The sequence below is a fragment of the Sparus aurata genome, chromosome 18 (assembly GCF_900880675.1).
Source record: "Sparus aurata chromosome 18, fSpaAur1.1, whole genome shotgun sequence".
Classification (NCBI taxonomy): Eukaryota; Metazoa; Chordata; class Actinopteri; order Spariformes; family Sparidae; genus Sparus; species Sparus aurata.
Window position 1 is genome coordinate 32693061 of NC_044204.1, and position 26099 is coordinate 32719159.

Sequence of the window (26099 nt, forward strand, 5' to 3'; positions counted from 1 at the left end):
AGGTAATTGATTGCTCCTCGAGGGGCAATCTGTGTGGGATTTTGTTTTTCTTTTTTTTTCAGCCTGCAGGAACAGAAAAAACACACATGGGCCATTCTCAGCAATAGAGCCATTAGGGGGGAATGACTGCGAGTGTGGGGGTGAGGAGCCTGACAGCAGGATGAACACTACTTAAATATTACAGTACACGCACACCCAAAAAACCTAGCCTAAATACAGAGGCGCCCACTGTTAAAGCCGGGGCATTAGGAGATGCAACGGATGCGAAGACAAGAGAATCTGCTCTAGACAGGCGAATTAAGCCGTGACCTGTGGTCTCCGTTGAGTAACATTAGCGAGAGCTTCCTGTGTGCAGGCACCACTCTGTTGACCGTTCATCATCGCCCAGGAAGGTGGACAGTCGCCATTACACACACACACACCGACGCCCCACTTTACAATAACACGGCGGCAGCCATGACTCCACATCTGTCAAGGGGATGTTTAAAAAGAGTCATCATTATTACTCTTTATTTTGGGGATGGGTGGATGGGCGCAGGCTGATAGGAGGAGAGCCGTCTGGTTAACGTCGAGTTCCTTTCCTTAACCAACGACTCGGGACACAGGAGTATGGCGTCGGGTTTGGGGGGGGGGGGGGGGCCAGACGGGTACTGACTGGGAGGGATTGGGGGGGGGGGCACAGATAAGCGGTGCCCTAGGTCCGTTGGCCCGGCGATCTTAAATCATCGTCAGTCACTCCCCAGAGTTCACAAACATCAGCATTCCCATCGCTCCAAACCTCACTCTCTTATCAACTGGCTTATCACACCGATCAGTTATCTGGTGCTCCAACAAACACGTCTGCTACCATCAAACACTCACTCCTCCGCACACAAACACAGACACGCAAAGTGAAAAATGAATCAGGCCGAAAGTGAGTCCAATAAATATAAGATAACCGAATTTCATTTGCACCTCTTGGTAGAAAAATAAAGCAATTTCCAAACTTGATATGCGTCTTTTTCTTATTTATGTGTGTTTGTGTTCAAGTCTCACTTTTGTTCCCAATCAGGGAGATGACAGGCTGGACATCAGATTCCTCGTTGGCCTTCTTCACCATGCTGAACCAATCCTCCAGATTCTCGAAGCTCTGGAAGTTGGTGATGTCGTAAACCAGGAGAACCCCCTGCATCGGAAAAACGACAGGAACAACCTCAGACTTTTTATTTCGGCAGCTCACCTTTACACTCCTTGACAAAGAAATATTGGATAATTTTACCTTCAATCACCTCATACTCCACATATTGATATTAACATGAGTAATACTGAGGGAGCAAGGGAACAGTAGGTGGCACTGCTCCTCTTCTTAGCGTGGGGCACAGATTCAAATAGAAGGGGACACTCACACATAATCTGAGGTAGGTTCAGAACTTTGGTCTAAGTGAGAATATGTAAAATCGCATTGGTTGGTTCCGCTCCAAATTGTGGTTTGTTACACTTTTGTATGCACAGTCCAGAATTCTGGGAGCAGAGGTGAGGTTATCTTCTATCAGAGCTAATTAATGAAGGCTGTCTGCCTAAAGACATTTTCCTCCTCCCTATGTAATCCTCAACACTGTAGGCACAGCAGAAACACTCATGCAACAACACCAGGGCCGCGGTTGAGCAAACACTCAGGCCAGAAGGGGCTGTTTACACGAACACATAAATTAATCAAAGAGTAAACACAGATAAAAGAGCTGCTGGCATAATTCAAGACAAATAATCACACAGCTCAACAATCTATCGCTGCGTAAACGATTGCTGGAAATGAGCGTGAGCTGAGGTAAGTGTCTCTACTTTTTCTGCATGATGCAACACGACCAAAGAGGTGTCTGTTGCTTTTTGTCCGGCGGACACGCACTGTCACAACACGCACGGCCGGCGACGAAAGCTTAGGCCGCTGACAATTACCGCTAGTCTCTACGAACAGCCATGATTGATTACAGGACGCACCGCGCTGAACAATAGGTGTGAAAGTTCCACACGGCGCTGACGAGAAACTCCCTAAGCAACGTGTCGTAATGTGGCAATGATGTACGACATTTGGTTTGTGAGGGGGAGACGGTAAAGGAAGTACAGACATGCAGAGACGGATAATGTATACACTTGTGAGGGCACAGTTTAGAGCAGGGCCCAGAAAATGGCAAAAGAAAAAAGGTAGATTCTGGGAATGGAAAAGAGCTTGTAAGTAATGTTTGTCAAGCTTTTATAGACCAACATGACAAAAAGTGTGCTCGCATGTAGCTGGGATGTGACACGTTTCCTGCCCCCTGTGCAGGAGTACGGGTCCCGGATCAGACAAACGATGGTCATAAAGTGGACCTCTTCAAACAAGAGACATTCTGGAGGTGACAGCACGCTCTCGTCTCGTGTTGCTGGCACATGTACGGACCAGCTGTCAGTTTAATCAACACATTGATGAGTTTTTCCACAGGAAAAGCATTAAATGAGAGTATATAGATCATTTAGAGGCCTACTTTTCCATGCTTTCCTTCATGCATGACCTGAGTACTATTAAATGCTGGCCGTTACTTTTTATAATTATTGCAGTTTAAGTTGCTTAAAGTTCAATTAAACTAACATAAAATGACACATTTAAGGAGGTAGTTTCTAAAGTATTTGTATTACTCACAGCACTGGCCTACAGTGTGCAGTTTTATCATCATTTGTTCCGTCTGACAATAAAATGTAAAACTAAATAAACTCTGTTAAGAAGTTAAAGCTGCAGCTGTAATGTGATTAGTTGTCAAGTATTAAATCAATCGTCAAATATTTAGATAATCAATAATAGATTTCAGTTTGGTTTTTGGGGGGGGGGGGGGGGGTTTCCAAAAAAGTCTAAATGAGAACATATTCTGGTTTCTTTACTCCTCTATGATAGTAAACTGAATAACTATGGGTTGTGGGCAGTGATCAACATTTAATCAGTTTATACAGAAAATAACCGTCTGATTGAATAGTTAGTTTCAGCCCTACAAGATGTAGAGATATGCTGATTTTTGAAGCTCTTTTGACCTGCGACGCTCACTGTGAATCCAAATGACAGTTTATTATGATTTGGCTCCAGAGGGAGGGAGTGGCAGGCCTGTATGAAGCTGCAGAGGCTGTAATAATAAGCCTGAACAGAGTCACAGATACAAGAGTATTAAGGAAATGGAAACTAACTCTTTCTGTGCTTCCTGTTCACTAATTCACAAACATCCACAATTTACACATTTCTGATCCTTCCTGAGGCTACTGGAGTCAACGACAGTTTGTCCTTTTGCACAGGGCAGAGATGTACATGATTGCAGCAGAGGGTTCGGAGTGAATTCGTGTGTATGTGTGTTGCCTTACATGAGCTCCATATACGTATTTGTCCAGCATTTTCCCTCCTAACGTTTGGCCTCCAATGTCCCACACCTGCAGGGTCACGTTCAAATTACCTGGAGTTGAGAAAAGAGACAGAAAATATCTCGAATGAAAAAAAAGGACTGATTTAAATGAAAAAAATATGTACAAATCAGCTCTACAAAGGTGGGATAGATGTTTCTGAGTTTAGATTCCCACTTTATTCTCTAAAAAAGTGTTTTTGTCTTCTAATCAATAAATTAAAAACTCAGGATGTTTTTGTACTTTTTTTAAATCATTAACTTGTTTGTTTTAACAAAGTTCATAATCCTGAGAAAACAATGAGTCTGCTGTAACTGGAGCCTGTATTTTGGGTGAGCGATTTCTATAATAAAAGTCAACCTTGTTGATGTACATAATGGAAACAATAAATCAGCGATTAATCTTTCAGGCTAAACGCTCTCGCCTGGCAGGTCACCCACACCTCACATCCAAGAATATCCATCCCAGAGATTGAGGGGGATGAATAGGTACGCTTACCCTCTAATTTAAACGTTCTCAATAGCCTGGCAGTAAAAAAAAAATAACTTCTTATTAGCCTGAGAAGAGCTGTTTGCATTGTGCTGTATCCTGCCAAGTTGGGAAAGTGAGGAGAATTATGTGCTGTTAAGGAAAATAGCAATAATTAAACACAAAATAAGAGGAAAAGAAGACTCTTGTCCCTGTGGCTGTGGAAAGAGAGAGAAGGAGTGAATGAGAGGGAGAGAGAGAGAGAGAAAAAGACGGGCACAAAAACCAAATCCAAATGAATATTTTCTTCCTCTGGAAAATGAAAGGGGTGGTTGAAAAAAAAAAAAAAAAAAAAAAGTCCCAAAAAAAGTGGAGGAGGGAGGACGAGACAGCGAGGAGTTTATGTTGGTGTGATGAGGGCCCTGCGCTGGGCTGGAGCGGCGATGGGGAGCAGAGCGTACACTGTGGACACGGCTGGACGACTCAACCCCTTCATAAGTCCCCTTTTTAAAAGCGGAGGAAGGAAACGCTGAGGTTCACAGTCACTACATCTAGACTATACAGTGTCAATGTAAAGCTACATTGACGAGTGCAATGAATAACGGTTCTCTGGTGTTATAAAGAGCCATCCCCACCCATCCACCGTGCTCGGACACTAGATTTATTTATGTTTCTGAGATTCACGCTGACTCCAACCGGCTGACATTTTTCTGCTTTGCAAACTGTAGTAGAAACTGCGATGGAGAGCCTAATAGACAAACCTTAAAACTGATAACGATGTAAAAAAAAAAAAAAAAAAGGGTACTTTGATGAGATTAATGTCCTCTCAGTGTGACACGAAGTGGACGCAGACAAAGCTGCTTCCAAAAGTTAGAGTTTGACAGAACTTATCGAATTTAAATTTCACCTCCAGTCAATCCCCTTCACGGCCTGGACCACATTGGTTTGGCAGAGACATCTGGAAGAGGTATTGTTATAAAAAGCACACACAGAGGAGGCTGTTGTGTGCCAGTCGGCCTCGCCTCACCTCTCTCTGCGTTGGAAAATGTACATTAAGTTTGACAAGCCGGGCCTTCATGGTGAGAGGGGCCAACGCTGGCTATAGGCTACTCTCCCCCCTGCTGCAAAAGACCCTTACAGCCCCACAGAGACCCGCAGATCCACACAACCTCTCCAATACAAGGCAGGGTGGGGGTCCTAACGAAGTCTGAGACCACCCAGCTCGCAGAGCCACCCTCCTCTTCATCAGCTCATCAACACCCAATTCCCCAGAAAATGGGCCATTTAACAACTCCGGTGTTGGACGTGGTGTTGTTGCTGCCTCAGTGATACGGACGTATGTTCACAATATTAAAACAAAGGTTACAGTTAAACACTAGGATTGTTTCAGGAAAGAAGCTTACTGGAAAGTGAAGTCAAACGATTAACAGCATTTGTTCGACTTCACATTAAGGAGCTGAGCCCAGCCTGTGCTGTTGGCTCTTTTCATCCCGACTCCACCACAACATTTTTGGGGGTTTAGTTCTCCTAAGTCTCATAAGCTGAAACTGACACAAAATCAAAATAGAGCCCTTCAGCCAACTCACAAATCAGCATAACTTTTACTTTTAGCACTTAATTTGCCGTTGCTTAATGTTGTTTTATTAGTAATGAAAGAATGGAGGCACTTTGCAGATTTCTGGAGCTTAGACCTTGGCAGAGTTTTAGAAACGCTATTCGAAATGCTGAAAATCCCCATTTCACATGGTAGGAAGTAAAAATGGAGTGCTTTTCGTCTAAATATAGCATTAGTCAATAAACATTTATTTTACAGATCTGAGGGGGATACAGAGTGTGGCTTTATTTCTGCGGGTTCAACATAAACAAATAAGAACATGAATGTTTTATGTGGTGGAGGACAAAGATCAGTTGAAGTCGGGGATCAGCGATATGGATATAAAATGTTAATGTATTTACTCTGTACTGTGCCCACAGAATTATGAGCAAGGCTCGCCCGGTTGGACATAAGCTGTCCATTGGCCTTGTGGAGTCTGCAAAAAAAAAAAAGTGTGCTGTTTGCTCGGGAGAGAAGAGCTTTCAGAGTGAATAAGCCTGAGAAGTGGCAGACACTCTACAATGAGGAGCTACCAGAAAAGACACATTCAGCTCCAGAGTTAAACCTGAAGAACAAACTTGGCGTGGAAAAGGTAGGACGACAAAATATGAACAGTCTGAGAAATAAAAATATGACAGAATGTGAAGGTGGAACAACAGGCTTCTTTGTTGGACTTTCAATTAATTTAAAAAATGTTCTGGGTCTAAATTACGCCAGGCTGTCTAGGTACAATCTTGACCAACACATATCCGCAGTATTTCATTGAATTAACAAGTCTGCAGTCTGCCACTTTGTGTTTGTGCATCACGCGTGTCCGTGCAGAGTCTCCGAACAAGCGAGCCCTCCGAAAAGATTGTGAAGGTGTCTCACCTGGAAGGCTTATTCTCTTCAGAAAGAAATCCAGGCCAATGGTTTGTTTGTACTGCTTCCCAAAGGCCTCCTGTGCAAACCTGGTGGCGAGTGATGACTGAAACAGAGAGACAAAAGGGGGAGACGCGGAGAATGAGAGCCAGAACACCTCTGCAGCAATCAAGAGGACTGAAAGTATGTTATTTAAATCACAAACGAAAAAGAAAGTGCTTCCAGGATAAAGAAACACTGATTCAGTTCTGAAATATGAACGCATATATTAATATTTATATCAAAATCGCAGCATGGTCGAGGGCAAAATGCAACATCCTGCACAACTCCTCTCAGAGTAAATACGCAGTCTGTTAAAGAACATTGCGATGAAGAGATATTTTGGTGGTTAGAAGAAGTAGAAAAACACCTTTCATTTTCCAATATTTCCAAAAAATGCCAGGGTATAATTTATCATGTCACAGGTTTTCTACGAGATTCTTTTCCGTGATGCAATCTTGAAATATGTTTCTGCTGCAGGACATTAATTTAATCATTACAAACTTTAAGTGACTTCAAAAAAACCTCATGATTGACGGGGGAGGCACGCTGATGTAATTGTCTGCCTCCTCTGCTGTCTCACTTCTCAGCCGCAGTTCTGACAGCGAGAAAATCAACGCGAATTACAAAAACAGGTGTCGGGGTATGTGTCATGTCTCCGGACTGCAGACCTAATAATTGCCACAAATTATAAAACCTCCATCACTGTCACTGTTGTGTTTGAGGAGGGAAAAAAATAGCATGTTAGGGGCTCTCCTGACATCCATGGGAAATTCATAGTGCAGACTTGACATGCCAAGTTTAATTCATTTTGATGGATGAGGAAGGGGATGGGGAAAAAAATGAAGTGCCGAACGTCTACTAGCTATCTTTAGAGCCGTGTGCTTACATAAACACAACAGAGACGTGAAGCGATGGGATTCCCTGAGTGTTCATGTGGCAGCAAATGCATTTTAATGTGGTACTTGACAATCACTGTGGGTTAAAAGGATTTAAAACAAAATTCTTTCTTTCAATACACTAAGCTTTCACTTGAGCCCCTGTCCTTATCTACCTCCGCTCACGCTCAGGCGCTTCAGCCAGTAAGCCGGCATTTCTTTCAATATTCCTCCAGAGAAACAATTTTAAATTATCAGAAAAAATGCTTATCATGTTTTACCCAAATCTTCCCCGAGTTAACAAGAGTCTATTTGGCTTTCCTAAAGCAACGATTTTGCCTGTGTGGATGCCACGTTTATTGTCAAACCTTTATAACCTTTGCCAATGGCTTTCTTTATGAACATTTCCTTGGCAGTGCATAACAGAGTTTTATCCACCTAATTTCACCTTAAGTTCTCTAACCGACAGACGTTTTTTAATCTCAGCCTGCGGAGCATGTCACAGGCTCACGAGTGACTGAGAAATTACTCGAGGTGACTGACGCAACAAGGAGAAAATCGGCCATTTAAGTAGCCCAAACAATCACTGACAACACAGGAATAACAAGCTCGGACAGCAAAAATGTATTCCACATGCTCGCGTTGGCCTAGTCGGCCATTTGTCTTGGCATTCCAGTAGCTTGGCTCTCCTCCCTCGACGTAGTCCTTTTTTTCCAACGTACAATTGGAACTAACCAGCGAATGTAAAAGCTGGCGTAATGCTGACACTCCAACAGAGAACAGCACAGGGTCACCAATGATACCACTGCCGGGAAATGGGGGAAGTTCTACTGAAACAAGAGACTGGGAGAGAGAGTGGAAAAAATATGGCAAGCCTACTCTGTTCATGTGATGCAACTCATACGAGAGATGCTGCATCTTTGTTCTACTTAAACAGTTAAGACAGATATAAATGTAGGCATTACAGTGAAGAGTTTGACTGTAAATAATATTGCCGGGATGCCAAATCCATTAGAGCACAGGACCTGTAGCTCAAGCTCCATTTTACCCTATGGGTAAGAGAACAGCAAATATTCCGAAGCGAGGCTTGTAGCTCAGGTTGAAAAATAGACCTGTGTGTAAGTTATGCCCAGCACCTGAAGAGCCTGGCTAAATGTGAGACTCCATATTTTAAAAACATCTTGCTCAGGTGGACAAGCCTCCCCACATCTCCCTATATTTCTGAATGGACAACCAACCGCAAGCGAAAATACCACCGAAAAAGCTGTCCAAGAAAAACCGATCCGATTGCAATTTGCTGAGCAAATTGACATTAATAAGGGGGGAAACGGCATTCAAGATGTCAGTCAGTGGTGCCTGCTCAAAATGGGGGGCAGGGCTCCTGTTTTCTGCCCAAAACAGACAAGCAGGTAAGTCATTCAGACAGTGACGAGCTGACACCTGGCAGCAGTGTGAGGAGGGTTATTAATGTAGCGTATCTACTGGGAACTGAGTTGTGTGTGTTCTCTGCCCCTCCTCCCCCAAAAGAAAATGTCGACTTTCCAGAATGAGAACATTCATTTTTCTCATTGAGTCTCGGCATTACTGCTACATTCATTTTCTTTCTCCCAGAGGAAGGAGAGATTAGTTACGAGAGGGGATGTGTAGCTGAAAACCACTTGACGTCCCTGTCTTTACATTCACGCGCATTCACTCGGGGATACGAGATGCAGTGAAGACGAAACATAGCTGTATTGTCATGACAACCTCCTCGCTTTGCTGCATATGATTGTTCAGTGTGACAAGGAAAAAAATCCCAGTTGAGACCTTTTTAATCTACATCTTTGAAATGACTTTGATAAACGTACTGAATGATTCAGTGTACTAGTTTTGAGACACTAGTCCAAACTCTTTATTAAACGCAGATTTAGCAGGCGGAGACAATACAAGGTATATTTGTTCATAAAGTCCCCACACATGAATCTCTTCACATTGTTATTTCATTCTATCAAATGAGAAAACAAACATTTCTCATGAGTGCTGTCCAGACACAATTTTCTCAAACAGGGCCTCACTCTGGAGCCAAATACATATGGGGGTCTTTGGCCAGGAGGAGAGAGGTAAACTGATGGAAAACAACCATCAGCTACCAGAGCCACTGCCAGGCTACACAACTGTCACACTCTGGGTAATACTGTACAGTGCAGCATTTTACCCAGAGTTCACTGAGCAGCAGCACACATGTAGTGAAATTCATAATTTGGCTATACTACGCTACACTTCACGTTCAAAACAAACTTTTTATTTAAACAAATTATTCTCAACGGGAACATTTAAGTTGATGTTAGGTGTTATTCTCAAATGTGCTACTACATATGTGTGTTACTTATTGTGTGTTTAATTTGCTCACATATGTCACATCAGTGGGGAGTTTTGTTGACTGATTTACAGATATAATTTCTTCACAGTGTAAGCTTGTAAGCTCAGTAACTAGTTACTATACAACACGGCACCACCGGCACGCAGCCTACAACTACATTCAAAGGCACATGTAAAGTGGATTAAGAGCTGGGTAGACTTAATAGGTTTAGAACAACAGATTTGTGTCAGATTTAAATCTATGAATCTTTTAAGAATCAAAACTACATCTTAAAATATCCCACTAGATTCTCAAGTTAAACTCACAAATCAGAAAAATGTTGTTTTTTTTAAGGTTGTGACTTTTTCCAGGACTTCACCGTACAGAAGTAACATTTTTATTTGGACAAAGAGCAGTTCTAGCATAATTTGTTGGTCTAATAACTAATTATATCTGTACTTTACCATGCAGTCAATACAATGTGTGATTCATATGTTCAGTCCACATTGCTGTTTAGTAGTCATTATTCTCCCATGTCCATTATCTTGCGAATAGTGCAGTATTTTTCTCATACAGTACTCTCTCCTGTCAATAATTGAACCATCTCAAGCGCAAGATCAGTGTGGATGGACAACCTTAGAAAATCCATCTTACCAGTTTTCAGAGACTTATAGTGACCTAACCCTGAGTTTCTTTGTGATGTTTTTTAGCAGTAACCAGGGTGCAAACTTTGTTTTAGCCAAATGCTGGTAAAATGTAAATTTTGCACCCTGGTAGTCAGACTAGTTACCAAAGATTTGTTTAGTAAGTTGTCAACTAATCTTGTTACATTCCTTAATTTGACATAAAGACGATGGCTACTTACTTCCAGTAAAGGTAAGGTTAGGAAAGAAAAAGAAAACTATACCACATGTGCTACAAACTCTTAGCATCTCAGCACTTTCATGTCTCTCCTTGCAAACTACACTGACAACAAGTGAGCTGCAACTTCTCAGCTGATATTGGATTATCCACAATTTTAACTTTTTTCTTGTGGTCTCATTTCTTGACTCGGGGTGTCTCCTTCTTTAAACTGCAACTGAAATTATCAGCCAATCAGTGTAAGTACGTGCAGTCAATAATACAGGAAGCCCTTCAAACAATTCCACACATCTATCTGTACAAAATAAGTTTTATGTGTAAGTAGCAGAGCTGCACCGATACCATTTTTTCTAGTTGCTTGACTCTTATGGATGGATTTAATCATCAGTAACTTACTATTCTGACAAACGGCTGTAATTATTAATAAGAAATACTGTCAACCTCTTCCAGCCAACCTCTTCCTTTTGACGACAAAACTCAAACGCAGACTGAATATTTACAATATTAACGTGATAATAATACAAACACAGAAATCTTATTGTTTTAAGTAGGCTAAATGTTCTCAGAGGAAAATAAGGTCCCCAGAAAACTGAACAGTATGAATTTGTTTATTTAGTTTATGTTTGTTTATATTGTTCTTCGACAGTAAAGTTAATATTTACATGTATGTTGGTTAATAATTGTTTCCTACAGCGGGATATTTGAGCATTTAGTGACACCTCTGTCCGCTGGCAGTGATCTGAGTTGAGATGTATTGCATTTAATTTCGACTAGACAACGTATGTGAGCTCCATTTTAATGTGTATGTTTCCTTTAAACGGTTCCAACAAGAAAAAGCGACAATGTTGAACTGCCAGAAGAAGGCAACAAGACTGCGTGTGTTCGCTACAACCCCGACCGACGGCTAAGGCGTTTTATATCCCATTAAATGTGATTGTTAGCCGTGGAGTGCCGTTAGCTAGCACTTAGCCAACGTAGCTACATTAGCGTCGGTCGCCATGGTGACTGAGAGGACAGCGCGGCGTCAGGATGAGCAACGTAAACAGACTCAACGGTCGTGTAACTGACAACAAAACCCCGTCGGTTTTTGGAGGATTTAGACCTGAATGTCTGTCTTGTTCACGGACGTTGTGTAGCTGTGTTGTTAGTTAATTCGTGTGTCTGTGATGGTCTCACCTTCCCACACGCTCCGTCTCCAACCACCACAATCTTCAGCTGCCTGTCCTGGCTGTCCTCCTCCGAGTCCGACATGGCGCAGAAACGTGCCCCGACTTTATCTGTGGCAAACCGAAGCGCTGGGAAATAGTCACGAGTATGTTCAGTCTAGTTATCAGGCTAATCACAGATGGATTAAACGACAGTTGAGTGGGCAAGCAGACGCCATTTTGACTCCAGTAACACCACTGCTGTGCTCGGCGTGATCCACTCACACGCTTCTCCCGCGACCAACACCGATTCTTCGGTTAAAAACGACTTTAACAGCCACCGAAACTAACACACGCGCAGGCGGCCACAGTGGGGAGTTTAAGTTGGTTAAATATTTTCAGTATCGCCACGAAGCTCTTTTTCCTTCACGGGAAAAAAGATCAGAACCGGAAACCCAAATCCCTGGCGCTGTGGTGGTTGCGTCCTGTGTGTGACGCGTTGCCGTTGCCATGGCTACAGAGGTCAAAGTGTAAGTGAAAAACATTAAAATCGGAAAATAACTTCAAATGTACCTCAACAAATCAACAAGTAACGAGTTACTTAAGTATTATACTCACATACATTTTTGAGATGTTGTACTTTACTCGAGTATTTACATGTTTTGCTACTTTATACTTAAAAAATATGAACAGCTCATGAAATCTGCTGCTGTACAAACTGTAAACTACCAACACAAAACACTGTATCAAGCTGTTAACCAGTAACTTCACCACGTAGTATCAATATTAATGAACTAATTTTCAGTCTGAGTGATCTGAATATTCCACTACATAAGTCTTATTTGAGATTTAACAGAACATTATAATTTAAACATTTATTATTTTGGCTCTCTCAAACACACACAGTGTGCCTCCAACATACGTGTTCAGCAGCTTATCTGGAATTCTCAATTACTTCAGTCGTCATACAGTTCTTCCAAAAATGCACTTGCAGACATAAACCTACTTGAAGCAATATCATTGTAATGATAAATGTATAGTATGTGAGTATATTCATTGTTTTCCCTATTATCTAGAAACCCAATATGACTTCTTGAAGAGTTGTAATGTGCTTCCAATTCTCCAACTGTATTAAGTTTCACTTGACTGTCATCTTATGTTCTGTACTTTACCCCCTCAAACACATACATCTACACACACATACATGAATATATCTCATATCAAACTGTGTCAAAAACATTTTTTGTGGTACTGATCAGGATAATTTAGGTTCACCAGCATGAAAACACAGACTAAACAGTGTGAAGTCTGAAGAGAGCCAACAAACACTTAAAGCCCCCTTATTAGAGGCATTATGAGGTTTTAGAAAATAAATTTAAAGTCAGAATTTATATATTTACAATATCAAGGGGGTGATAATACACACGCATAAATATTTATTTTTCCACAAGAGAATAAACCAGCTGTTCTCAGAGGAAATTGAACACGGTTTGAAGCTGGAAAGGTGGCAGGGTCCGCCACATATAAACAGTAAGACAGTGTGAAAGTGTGTTTGTACTTTAAGGTCAGTTTGTTTATTACATTTGTTCAGGCATGAACATCACTCTGTTCTGATGAAAACTACACAGTGCACCTTTAAGAGTTTTGGCTCTAACTCTGTACCGTTATTAAATTCGTTAAACTTTATTCCTGCAGCATCTCGTTCACAGATCGTCGGACTTATTTCTTTCTTTCTTTCTTTTCGCCGCTCAGCTCAGCTCAGCTCAGCTGTCTCTGCCACAGTTTAGAAGAATATCTTTCCAGCTGTGTGATGCGATTGCTCAAGATGACACACTGATGTTTTTACCAAATGATGAATTACTATTCTTGGCAAATTCGTACTCAAGTCTAAGTGACAAAATAGAAACTTTTAAGACAATTATTTTGTGATAGTTCCCTCCAGTGAATTTCATTTTCCTTTTTCCAGATTAGTTCAAGATTTAAAATTAAAGCAATTATAGTCCCACTGGGGGGAAATGTAGTTAAAGAGTCATGATTCAAGTTGGAATGAGTTTAATTTCTATGCAGGAAACAGCAACATTGGATTTGTGTGTGTGTGTTATTTTAATTTTTTTTATATAAACATATATTCTGTTTACAAGAAGATTAAACAAACCGCGCTGACAATATTCTTTTAAAAAAAAAAAGAAATACCTAATTCATTAGGAATTAAAAGAATAAACATGTGTGTCATTGACCTTCAACTCATTCTTATTCAACATAAATCTGTCAAACAGGAGGATTGGGATATTATTGTGCAATGTTTTTTTTTTATCTACAACCTGTAGAACTGAATATTTCCAGGAATATTTCACCTCTGTATGAAACAGTTTGATGTTGAGCAATTCTGAACAAACCAAGATGCATTATGCACAAAAATATAATAATTGAAAAGCTTAAAATCTCCAAATTTTCTCTCCATCATTCCGTGATATTTGCTGTTTGGTCAGAGGTCCCTGCAGCCTTCAGGTGAGGTGTTTGTAACATCTCTCCTGAGCTTCAGGCCTGCAGGGTGAGTCGGTCCTCGTCTTTCACACAGGAGAAAGATGTCGCTGCAGCATGAGGGAGGGATGAAGAGGAATTCACACCTGGGCCGCTGTGAAGCAGGTGTCTGTCAGGTCAGTCTGCTCCACGGGGCTCATGAGGGTGTGATTGACAGCTCAACAGGACAGAGAGCAGCGCAGGGAAATTAGGTCTAATTGTTTTTTTAAAAAAAAGGTTGTGGACAGAAGAGATGAAGAGCTGCTGCAGCCTGAACGATCCTGTCAGTGCTGGTTTGTTCTGTGGCTGATCGCCTGAACAGAGACTGTTTGATCACTTCTTCTTCTGCTGCTGCTTCTGAAAAACTGTGCAGCCAAATGGATTCAGCTTGAATGAATAAAGGAGTGAAGTGTCGGAGGACTCAACCTGTGATGATTAAGCCGTATTTCGGCCTGTGTGAGGCGTCATGGATCCACGGAAATCAGGGAAGAATCTGAGAAAATACAAAAATGATCATTTGTGATTTTCACAGATTGATTAATGTTCATTCTTCTGATCATTTGATGGAAACATTATCAATAGGCTTTATGAGACAATGACATGGGAACGCACAATGTCGCTGCATTGAGACGACCTTAAACGGGTTTCCAGTGTCTGTGATTGCGGTTATTTAAATATAATAACGGTGAATAACATTTATACAAATAAATAACATGAAGGTTAAAAGAGCTTAAATGTGCATTAAAAGTTGTTAAACTAAAAAACTGTCAAACACGCAGCTTCAAAATAGTAACACATGAAACGAGAGTTTATGCAGATTTGTTTTATCCTATTTTATTTTAGATTTAAAATCATATTTAATTTGTGGTTTATTTCACACACCCAGGCTGATGAAACGTCATTAGGCCCGCAGGGAGATAAATATTCTCTTAGCCTGTTAAACCATTAAAAACTATTATCTGTATTTAATTTGTTATATGCTCATGAATTCAAAAGAAAAAAAAAAAAGTTATCGTGTCACTTTTTTCACAAGTTTTCGTCTTTACGCGCTCTTTTAAATGTGAATCTTGATTTTGGGCGGATTATTTTAATGAAAGCGTAAAAAGTTTATTTTAACAAAAGTTGATTCAAAAATAAAATCCAGTGTTTTTCTACTATAAAAATAAAAATAAGTCGAGTGTCTGACTGGGTCAGGAGAGATGAAGTAGGAGAACAGAACACAGGTGCTCTTCACCAATAAGAAGCTCCAAGGTCGTAAAAATACAAATGAGCAGTGACCGTGCAGCTCACTGTGAGGGAGTCCTCGGTCTGAAATCTGCATTTTTTTTTATGAAATCGACATGGTTTGCTGTGTAATTTGGTGGGAAACCTTTAACTACAGTGAGTCTTTGTGGTCGCTCCGCCGCAAGAAGACGCAAATACAGTCTGCTGGGTGAAAAGGACACCGACTGTTCATAACTGTGCGTATTTCTGATGCAGTGATTGTAAATAGTGGAGCATTGATCGGCTCTGTGTCACGTGTTGAATAATGTAGTATTTCCTATTAAACATCAGTTCTATCATCAATAACGACTGAGGCGTGTCTCTCCAAATGTAGATTACAGGCCGAGCTGAAAAGTCATCGACTCAGATCAGTTCAGGCCAGAAAAGAAGAGCTCAGAAAAAGTCAGAAGACTCTTGTGAGGATGTGGGGATAAACAAAACTTGTGTCTGGAAAACTATCATTTCCAAACCCAAAGTCCATAACAGGGAGAAGGAAAGCGTGCGTAAAATGCTCACGAACTATCCACAAAGAGTTATAAACAGCGGAGAACATCAGTTTACATGTGCGTAATGTGTGTTTTTAATTTATTAGATGCAAAACGGTGCAAATAGAATTCATACTCTGATGCAGTCTTCCCTTTAAGTTAGATTTGTTTATGTTCCTGCGTAAAGCATCTTCATTAGCAGCTCCATTAAGTTTATATTTCCCGCGCACTAAACGTAAATTCTGAAAGAAATACTACTAATAATAATACCGGGGTCGGAATGGGGCTCTTGCACACCGATGGGGGTGTTTTTCATTTCAACGAAACCGCCGCGATTCGTCCCTCTATATCAGATATCTCCACACATGCAGGTACGACAGGAAGTTATGTGGGACGGTCCGCTCGTCAGGATCCGTCTCTGTCCTTTAAGCCTCCGAGCAGCCAATGAGGAGCATCGCTGCCGCTGACTGAGGCCTCGGATGGTTTGTGTACCTGCATCAACGAGATCAGACTTTAGGACATATAGGCGCCGGTGTGGTTTTTTTTTCTTCTTTTTTCTTTTACCATATAGGGTTAAAGACGGAGCACTGATCAACCAGAACCCAGCATGGACCCTGGTGACGCTGCGGAGACGCGCGTAAAAGCGCAGCGTCTTTGCGCAGTGCGATCAGTGCTAAAACACAGATGCTGCATGTTGCGTCCACACAAATGAATCACATGTTTGTTGGGATCTTTGGTGCTTTCACTGCCCATGTATCAGTCACATCTGTGCTTGGACACGACTCTTCTTTTTGGCCTCGTCTTCCACGATAAACACCTTTTTACCTCCTGATTTACAGCATCCCACAGGCTGTTACTGTCTGCAGGGTCTGAAGGTATTTCATAAGCTCAAAGATGGATAGTTATGTACGGCAGCTCCCTGCTGACCCCGACTTAACATTCAGGCTGTTAGTGGAGACAGAAGAACAGCTAAAAACATCCTCCCGCAATACTTCAATCCCAGCACCAGGCCTTAAATTAGAAAAGCTAACCTAAATTATTTTCCTGTCCGGGTTTTCCTTCTTTTACTCAAATTCAGGTGCAGTGACATGGGCCTCCTTAACCCCGGAATACTCCTCTCACCGTGTTGACATGCAGCCCTAAAGGTAGCTGTCAGTTTGCCCTGTCCAGGCAATTCATCATTGTGTGACAGGTGTTTGGGAAGAAAGTCATAGTGGTCCAGATGACACCAAGAAGGTTTAAGGAAAGTTAAAGGCTTCATGGAAACCCGTTTTACGCGCGACAATGCGCAGGAACGACAACAATTAGATTTTACTCCTAAAAAAGCAGCCTCCTAAAGAGAAAATTACAAAGCATTCATGAACCATTTTTTTTCCATGTTTTCTGTGGGTCAATTTGGATTTATTTGAATTTTGAAATGCGTTTTGGTGCGAAAAGAATCGCGCAAAACCCCGTGTTCCTACCAGAAAGCCTGGCGCGTAAAACCCAGGTTGTCGGAGCGTTATCATTTTAAGGACTGTGTGTTTTCTTTTTCGTTTTCTATGTTGTTACCTGCTGATCAATCTCTGACCGTCAACTTAAAGTTAACTTGTAACCCAGAGCACCCTCAAAAAGTAAGAATCCCTTTTCTTCTTGTTATTCGATTAGAAAAAATGTCCCGTTGTTACACTGAAAAACCTTTTTAAATAAAACTGCATCCAAATGAAGATATGATGCCTGATATGTTTTAATGTTTTTTCGTTCTAAACAGTCATTTAACACAAATAAACACAAGTACATTTCAATTAGAAGTTGGTCTGTTTTAGCCTGCTTCCTTTACGGCCATTAACACAAGAAAAACTCGACTCTGTCCACACTGTAATGCTTATTTGTTTAGTTTGTTTTAACATTGAAATAATGTAACATAAATGCTCAAAAGTGCTGAAATAATCTTACCTTTACAAACACAGCAAGAAAAAACAAAAATAACACAACCTGTAACAGAGACAGCTTTGAATGATAATCAATGGAAGATGCCTGTTTCCAATCACTGCAGAGGTAGGAAGGCGCATGTCAAATATAAACCAACATAAGGTGACATTTTCAGTCTGTTTTAAGGCCGCCTGGCCCCGAGAGTGAGGGTCCGGGGGGCTTCAGAGGTCCTTGAGGGGCTCCCGAGTAAAGAGAGGAATACTTTAGTGTTATGAGTGTGTCGCTCCTCGGAGGTCAACACACTGACACTTTGTGAGGAGGTCCAGTCAGACTTTAGAGTCTTCGCAGGATAAATGTCTTCTTGAACCTGTTTCCTCGAGGCAGACTCGTATTATATGAAAGAAGGAGTCGTGTTTGAGTATTTGAGGATGCGAATAAAAAAGTTTTGGGGACCCCTGGTCAGGCCTGGAGGACACGATGAGGCAGAGGAGCTGTAGGTTCAGTCCCCCTCCGGTCTCCTCCTCCTCTTGTCAGAAAATATATAGTTAGTTTGATTTCCTGGGAGCAAAAATAATAATAAAAAAAATGAATAAATACAGTCAGCGAGTTCTCACTGGTTCCCCGCGCACGCAGACAGTGTCCATGCAGGGAGGCAGTACGCGTACGGGTAATAGTAGGACGGCTGCAGGGAGAGCAGCGGGGGCCGCAGGATCTCTCCCGGGCTGTACTGTCTCTGGTCGTCCCGCACCAAAACTTTCACCGCCACCTTCTTGGCCGCGGGAGTCGAGGCCATCAGGTCCGCGGCCATCTGGCGGCGTTTCGTCTTGTAGCGCCGGTTCTGGAACCAGATCTTGACCTGAGTCTCTGTGAGCTTCAGGGAGGCCGCCAGGTCTGCTCGCTCCGGCCCGGACAGGTACCGCTGGTGGTTGAAGCGGCGCTCCAGCTCGAAGACCTGCGCGTGAGAGAAGGCGGCCCTCGAGCGCTTCTTCCGCTGCTTGGGCTGGTCCAGGCTCTTCTCGTCCAGGGTGCTGGAGTCTGCGAGAGGGAGACGCACAGATAAAAAACACGTGAAGTGAGTTCCTGTGTTTGTTTGTTGTTTTAGTGCAGCTGCAAATCACATGTGCTGATTTCAAGTGCGTGTTTTTAGATGAGACTGATAAAAAAAAAAAAAAAAAAATAGAATTATCATTTTGAAAGAAGTGTGAGCGCGTCTACGGAAGAGTTTCAGCTTCCATGAATTTATCTGAGGTCGATGGAGTTCTCAAATCAAACTAAAAAAATGTCTGCTCAAAGTTTAAATTCCTGCATTAGCATCACAACTACGCAGAGTTTATTTCCTCATAGTACGCTTCAATCAGTGGCCTGTTTCTGGTAGTTTCTAACTTTTGTCCAAAGTGAAATCGTGGCAATGCAGAATAAAGAAAAAATAAAACCAAGAAGACTAATAAATCTATAATAAATGACTGCTGTAGTGCCAAAACTTGACTATGAATCAGGGTATCCATTTATAATCGTGCGTAAAAGTGGGGCAATCCGTGCGTAAAAGTTTTCAGGCGAGAGATATTTGGCAAATAAAATAAAATAAACGGCCTGATAACCTCCAACAACACAATCTCAACACTCGTTATGATTCTGGAAAACTGCACCAGAAATATTTACCTGATATGTTTATGATCAGTCTCGTCTCTTTAAGTCAAACGTGTCTGTTTTAAAGCCAGAATCTAATTTATTCTTAAACATTTCAGTCTTTACTCACCCGTCGCATTGTTGGGCTCGCTGTCACTCTTCGTGTTCTCCGCAGCTGCGGACTCGTGGTCCGTCTCCTCCTGCAGACTCTCCTCCGGCACATCCGACGCAGCGTCTCCGTCTTTCTCCGACTTGCACGCGGCCGCCGTCTTGCTGTCGTTGTCGTCGCTCAGTCCCGAGTCCGAGTCGTAGCTCTTCTGGTCCGTCGGCTCGCAAGCCTCCGCGTTATCTCTCCGGGAGCCGCCGTTCATCTCCCCAAATATTTTCCAGCACGCCGTCTTGGAGAAGCACATGTCCAAATCTGGCAAGTGTCGACTGTCGTCCTTTTTGTTCAGGATGGCTTGGATCGAGAAAGGCATCAGCGAGTTGCCACGAACGGCCATTTTTCAAAAAAGCGAAGTTCTTTCTAGTGGAGTGATTAACCGGCCCGGATAGAGGAGGGAATGTCAGTTCATCCACATTTTAGGCTACTCCCTCCATGCAGCGCTGCTGTCGCTTAACTTTTCTTCCCTCCAGTGTTGGTTCCTGGTCGCATCCCCGCGGGAGAAGCCGTGGAAAGTTTCTGCTACATCCGCAGGCGCGATGCTTCTCCTCCGCATAGCTCTGCCATCAGCCCGGGCTCTCTCCAGTCTCCGGCCCTTTTCACCCACTTTTTTTTCTACCATCCACCCTCACCTGTGACTGACAGGCACTCCTCGTCGCCTCCCATTGGCTCAGAGGGGAGGAAAGCCGTTTCGCGATTGGCCACTGTAAACGACGTCATGCTGCTTTCAGCCGGGTGGGAAAAAGTTCAAGAAAAGTTTGGTGGAAGTTTTTCACAGGAGGCTGAACCGACACACAGGCTGCAACCACACACACTTAGTTCAACTTAAACTTCATAAAAAAAACAGGGGAGCGAATTGTTTATCTACAAGGCTTCTTATGATTAATTATCTTGCTTGATTTTGATTAATGATTTAGCATTAATTAAGCAGTAGTTGGATGGATAATTCTCTTGGCCTGGTGAGGTTTAAGATCTCTGCGGCCTGCGCGTAAAACTCTGAGATCACAAGAAAGCTGATTTTAGCTGCAAAATAAAAACGGGGAATTTGTGTCTCCAATTTTCCGTGCATCACCTGAATGCAGCACCAGGACAATAAATTCTCGGGACATGTCATCTTTTGAAAACTTAACCCTTCGTCATCCGAACAGGTTCTGCGGGGAGTAACGCGTAAAATGTGACGGGTTTCTTTTTTTCTTTGGCGACCTTTTGCGCTCTGACCATCGCGTCCGGTTGTTACCGAATCACTCTTTACGCGTTTTATTGAAAATTAAGAAGTGCTCATTTTTCTGTCGCTCCCTGCATCATGAGTCGCCATGACCAGGTAGGCCTCAGCTCGTGCGCAAACCAAACTCCTGCACTGAAAAAAACATCTAAAAACTCTAGGCCACTCGAGCTGCTGCTGAGACTGATTCATTCAACGTTTTCACAGGTTACACGGTGGTTATTGGTGCCGTTTTACGCGCGTGCAACGTCTCATAAACACTGATGTCTGATTCTTAGAGATTCTGGAGGGAGTGACACGAGAAACACGTGAGATCATCTCGTTTCATCTGCGCAATATTTGACCCGATCTGTGAGAATTCAGTCTTAAACTGGCATTTTTTTGCAGCGTGGAAGGAAAACTTGTTTATTTTCACTTTCACCTGATGTTGAACATCTGTTTGTGAAACTGTAAAGGACACAAAAATGGCGCACAGGAGGATTAGTTCTGTGTCAGCGGTTTTTTATTCAACATGAAGTGGACAAACATCTGTGGCTGCGGATCCGGATCGTGACCCTCTGCCTGTTTTCTCACGTCAGAGCAGAAATGTGTTCATTTACCAACCAACAATAATCCAAATACTCCTTGAGATTATTTAAATTTCTGGCAAATAACACAAACTAGCTCTCGGCTAAACGCGTCAAGGGAGATATTGAATTAAATCGGTTTAATTAAGCTGTTATTTAATAGATTGTTCTGTTTCTGTGGAGGATTTGTTGTTTATTCAGTTTTTAAATTCCCAATATTTAGATATTTTCTTCATTTTGTAAACGAGTCACAAATTACTCTGAGAACCCCTTTACTCTCATTTAAATTAAAAATCGATCATAATCGTTTAATGAATATGAATGAAAGTGTCCTGATGACTTCAGCGTCCCGTCGATGCAAGTCTGCTGATTGATCAAAATATAATTAATATTGTGAATAAGCAGCATGATACAACATAATAATAGGTCAATAATTATAATAATAAAAATTATAATTATAATAATCGTGTGCTGCGTTGTTCGAACTTTGTTTTAATTCTTTGAATTGTTACAACTGAAAGAAAAAAATGATTAAAATCGAAAAGTGGATGAAACGCGTCAGATCAGCAGATGGATCGAGACGCCGACAGCTGCTGAAAAGAGTGAAACTGATTATTAATAAATTGACTATTTTTATTTTCCATCAGGATTTCTGCTCTCTGGCCGTCAGACTGATCCGCGCAACGGATCATCACGAGAAACAAAGAACGACTCTCCGACTCTCAAATTAAATTAGTTTGGATTTTTAGATTGTTTTAATCTCCGAAGATTTATCATTATTCCAAATTCCCTGAATTCCTGATTAATCTCGAGTTTGCGGGTAAAACAATCAATGAAAAATGCGGATTAAATCAGTGTGTTTAAAATATTAACCTGAGAAATAAAAGATGAATATTCTCTCTCCTCCACTTCGCCTGTGATATTTACACACACTACAGAAAAGTTTGTGTTTGAATCATTAAGCTCGTGAAGATCTTTGTCAGATCCAGTCAACATGATGAGAATAATGAAGAAAGATTTTATATATCACAATATATAATGTGTAATATTAATCTCTCAGTGCTGCTGTCATCTTCTCCAGACCAGGGGCGTCTGGGTCCAAACCCCCTTTGCGTGCATACATTATACCATCTAGTGGCCACTGAACAAACCTCTCCATCTTGACTTTTTGACATGTTGCACCTTCAGGGGGTCAGAAAACACACTCAGCTGCGCTCCGAGCCACAGAGCCGGCACTGTTCACGGTAACCCTAAAAACACCACTGGATTATTTACTCTTCTTCTCAAAAAACTTCACCTCAACAGTCTGATTCGGTTCAGCTGCTTGGCCCGGCTCCCTGAGAGGATTTATATAAAACCGTGTGGCATTGTCTGATGAAAGTCTGCGTCGCCGCAACAATGAAAACACAAACTGGTGAAGAGAAAAGCTCAAACCACCGACACCGTCTGGATACTTTCACACAGTCTTGTTCTTTCAGACTCATTCCCCCTCCTCCTCCCCTCAAGGCCAACACACAAGTGCTGCATCACACAGTTTGTTCTTTTCTTTCTTGTATTGTACAACTTTTTCTTCTCTGCGGCCTCCAGGCAGGTTTTTTTATTGTTGTTATTCATCCCACACGGTTGTCTTTTGTCCTAAAACACCAGCCTGTAAGTGACCCGGACAGCAAGGCTGATTTAGCCTGGGAGGGGGGGAAAAAAATGGAAAAGAAATAAATAAAAAACTGTCTGCCAATTCTCCAACAAAGTGAGTCAGTGTGCGCCTATCAGTGTGATGTCAAGCAGAGCCCGGCAGGTTACTCTGTGTTTTGGTAACCACACTGGGAGGAAGAGTAATAAGCAGTAAGTAGCTGTAAGTGGCAGGAAATGTAAACAGCAGCAGCCTCGGACGGCCGCTCGCTGTTCATTCAGACAACTGCAGGGCGGTTTAAAACAGATCCGCGGACAGTTTGTCATGATTCACACTCGGAGGACAGATCAAGTGATCAGCCGAGCAGCTGAAGATGTGTTGATTTATGGGTACATTCAAATAGTTGAGTGAAAAATCATCTAATTTATCGCATATATCTGACAAAAACATCATATTCATGCCTAAAAACTCCAAATAAAGCCAATTAACAAGATATTTCTCTTAATAATTCTCATTTAATTCTGTAAAAGCAGCATCACCGGACGGATAGTTCATTAAAATGTGACATTCATCAGCTTATTTAAGACTTTCTGTCACATTTATAGAGATTTAAGGTAATAAAAGTCAAGTTAGAGGTGTAATCTGATCAGAAACTAACATGAAAATACTCTGTCACAGTTCAAAGTACACTTAAAGGAGCATTATGTAGTTTTGTAAATAAACAAACTGACTTAAAGGACAACACAATGTCACACTGTTTTGTTTGTACGTGGCGGACCCTGCCACCTTTCTAGCTTCAAACAGTTCTGGGACCTTGTTTTCCTCTGAGAACAGCTCGTTTATTCACTGATGGAGAAGAGAAATATTTCTGAGTTTGTATTATTACCTCATTAATATTGTACATGTTGAAAAGCGGCGTTTCAATTCTGTCTCCAAGCTACAAAACGACACGCTTTAATGTTTTAATCTCAAAAGATTTTCATGTTAAAGTTGATTTTCACTACTTCAGAATGAACTGCTCTGTAGTTTAATGCTCTATATTTTATAAACATGTTGTGATCTGTTTAGTATATCAATACATTTAGATGAGTGGACGTAAGAAGAGGCATGAATGCTCAACACCTCAAAATTGTACTTAAAGGAACTAAAATTAAAATTCAGTCATCATCTCGTCATCGTCTCGCTGAAGGAAAGTCAGGAGATGTTTAATAGTCCGGGAAACATTTCAGGAGCTTCACAGTTAAACAGCATTACAGCGTTCTCGTGAACAGCTGCAGTCGATGGGGACTTGTTTCAAAATGTTTTAAAAAATCAAGCGAAATAAAACAAATAAATGTCTCCAAACAGTTCGATGAGTGTGATCCAAGTCTGGAAGCCCCGAGATTGATGTGAAGAGACGTTATTTACGCCCTTGATGCCGCGTCGAGCTCGTGCACGTTGACACCTTCAGCTCAGCAGCTGCAGCGAAGTTTCACCTTAAAAAAGAGACGAAACAACGTGTTCAGCTGAATGAAGCAACGCTGCTCTGCTGTGCAGCTCCACACATGTTTTATAGGTGACCAAACTGAATCAAATGTTTCATCAGTATCTTATTTTTTAAAGTCCAGTACTCGACGTGGTTACTTTCCTGCACAGATGGAGACTTCGGTGAATTTTAATGGTGTAATATTAGCTGTAGCTTTCTGGATAAGGTGCATTTTTATCCTTAAATAGTAGTAGAAGAGGAAAAGGACGAGTGCTCGTACAGAAAAACTCATTTCTGTTGTGATGTTTAGATTTTTTAATTTGCAACTCACATTTTTCAAAACGGCAAATGGCAAAAATATGTGTGATGTAAATGAACGACAGCATGTTTGAGGTGTAAAGCTGCAATTAATGATTATTTTCACGTTTTCTGTCAATTGTTTCTGTTCTTAAATCTCATTTAATTTATAAAAATGTAAAACAAGAGAAGACAGACGGCTCATTGCTCGTCACAGTCCGTCCATAGTGTCTTCAAATGTCTTGTTTTGTCCAACCGACAGTCCAAAACACAAAAATATTCAATTTAAAAACATAAAAAATCAGAGAAAAGCAACAAAAGCTCACATTACAGTAGCTGGAACCAGTTGAGTTTCGGTATTTCAGCTTGATAAATGACTTAAAACATGAATCATTTCTTAGAATAAGTTTAAAGACTGATTGATAAATTGTTTTTGTCTTCATGTCTCACATCATTAGCACCACCGGACAAACCTTTATCAGCTCTTCTGCACATTTCTCCCTGAAGGTTGTTGTTTTTATAGAGTAGAGTTTGTATTCTGTTTCTTCATACTGACCTTTTATATATTTTTTCTTTCTTATATGCAATGAAATAAATAAAAAGAGACACAAACTGCTGTTGATATGAACCTTTCCTGTCTGTCTGTCTGTAGCTGGTTCTGTGTCTCTGGACCGGACGGCTCCCTCTGCTGGCGATGACGAGGAGCTGCTGCTGCTGTAGAAGAAGAAGAAAAAAAAAAAGGTGAAGTGGAAAGATGAGATGTTCTCTACATAATGGTCGTGCCGGGAAAAGGTATATTCTGTCCTCTTTTTCTCTCTGAAACGACACGATTGCTTTAATATCCCCAGACTCTTTGTCTGCTCCGCTCCGGTTTAACTCCCACCACCTTTCCAGTAAAGAAATAAACTTTAATGGCATATTAGCCTTTTTTACGTCTGCCTCCACCCTCCACCACCCCCGTCCTCCTGCCTCTTCTTGTAACTTTAATCTCGGCTTTTAAACAGAAATCTGGCCTGATGCAGCAACATGCCAGTCGCTGTGGTAACATCTCTGTTTCGCCTCCTCTCCTGGGTGTTTATGACAGCTCTTGAATTTTCTTTTTTCCTTTTTTTCTCTTGCGTGCTGGTATGAAGACTCGGGGCACGCCACACATACACCCACCCACCCCTCCTTTCCTCACCCCCCCTTCTTGTGTGAGAATAGCTGCCAAATTGTGTTCAGATGGAGCAACACATGAGAGGGCACTGCCAAGACTCATTTGCAGTAAATGCTCCCGAAATGCCCTCTAGATTTCTCACCAAATATCAGATCCACCATGATAGCACCCTTAATCAACCTCAACATTGGAAAGTGGAAGGAAGGGGGAAGAGGAGG

General features: G+C 41.7%; 2 protein-coding genes and 1 long non-coding RNA gene across 4 annotated transcripts in view; 1 reads left to right on the plus strand and 2 right to left on the minus strand.

Moving 5' to 3' along the window:
* The window catches only part of rab28 (RAB28, member RAS oncogene family), a 31565-nt gene extending 19479 nt beyond the window's left edge, over positions 1-12086 (minus strand). The window contains exons 1-4 of one of the 2 annotated variants that reach the window (XM_030396587.1): positions 11609-12086; positions 6326-6422; positions 3358-3446; positions 1036-1165 (exon numbers count right to left, since the gene is read on the minus strand). In XM_030396587.1, the coding sequence (XP_030252447.1) occupies positions 1036-1165; positions 3358-3446; positions 6326-6422; positions 11609-11683 (391 nt within the window). In that variant the 5' untranslated portion in view covers positions 11684-12086. The remainder of the gene's footprint in view (positions 1-1035; positions 1166-3357; positions 3447-6325; positions 6423-11608) is intronic. The other variant, XM_030396588.1, reaches the window with a different exon arrangement.
* On the plus strand, positions 6388-25450 carry LOC115568885 (uncharacterized). Its single transcript, XR_003981465.1, has 2 exons — positions 6388-6499; positions 25378-25450. It is a non-coding gene; the product is annotated as an uncharacterized LOC115568885 (long non-coding RNA).
* nkx3-2 (NK3 homeobox 2) lies at positions 17554-20122 on the minus strand. Its single transcript, XM_030396585.1, has 2 exons — positions 19513-20122; positions 17554-18791 (listed from the first exon to the last, which is right to left on the minus strand). The coding sequence occupies exons 1-2, from the start codon at positions 19883-19885 to the stop codon at positions 18367-18369; spliced, it is 798 nt and encodes a 265-aa protein (XP_030252445.1). The 5' UTR covers positions 19886-20122; the 3' UTR covers positions 17554-18366.
* Positions 25451-26099: the final 649 nt, after the last annotated feature.

Coding starts and splice junctions, on each gene's coding strand:
- nkx3-2 (XM_030396585.1), bottom strand. CDS start 19,885: ATGGCCGTTCGTGGCAACTCGCTGATGCCTTTCTCGATCCAAGCCATC. Junction 18,792..19,512: donor CGAGCCCAACAATGCGACGG/GTGAGTAAAGAC, acceptor TCCCTCTCGCAG/ACTCCAGCACCCTGGACGAG.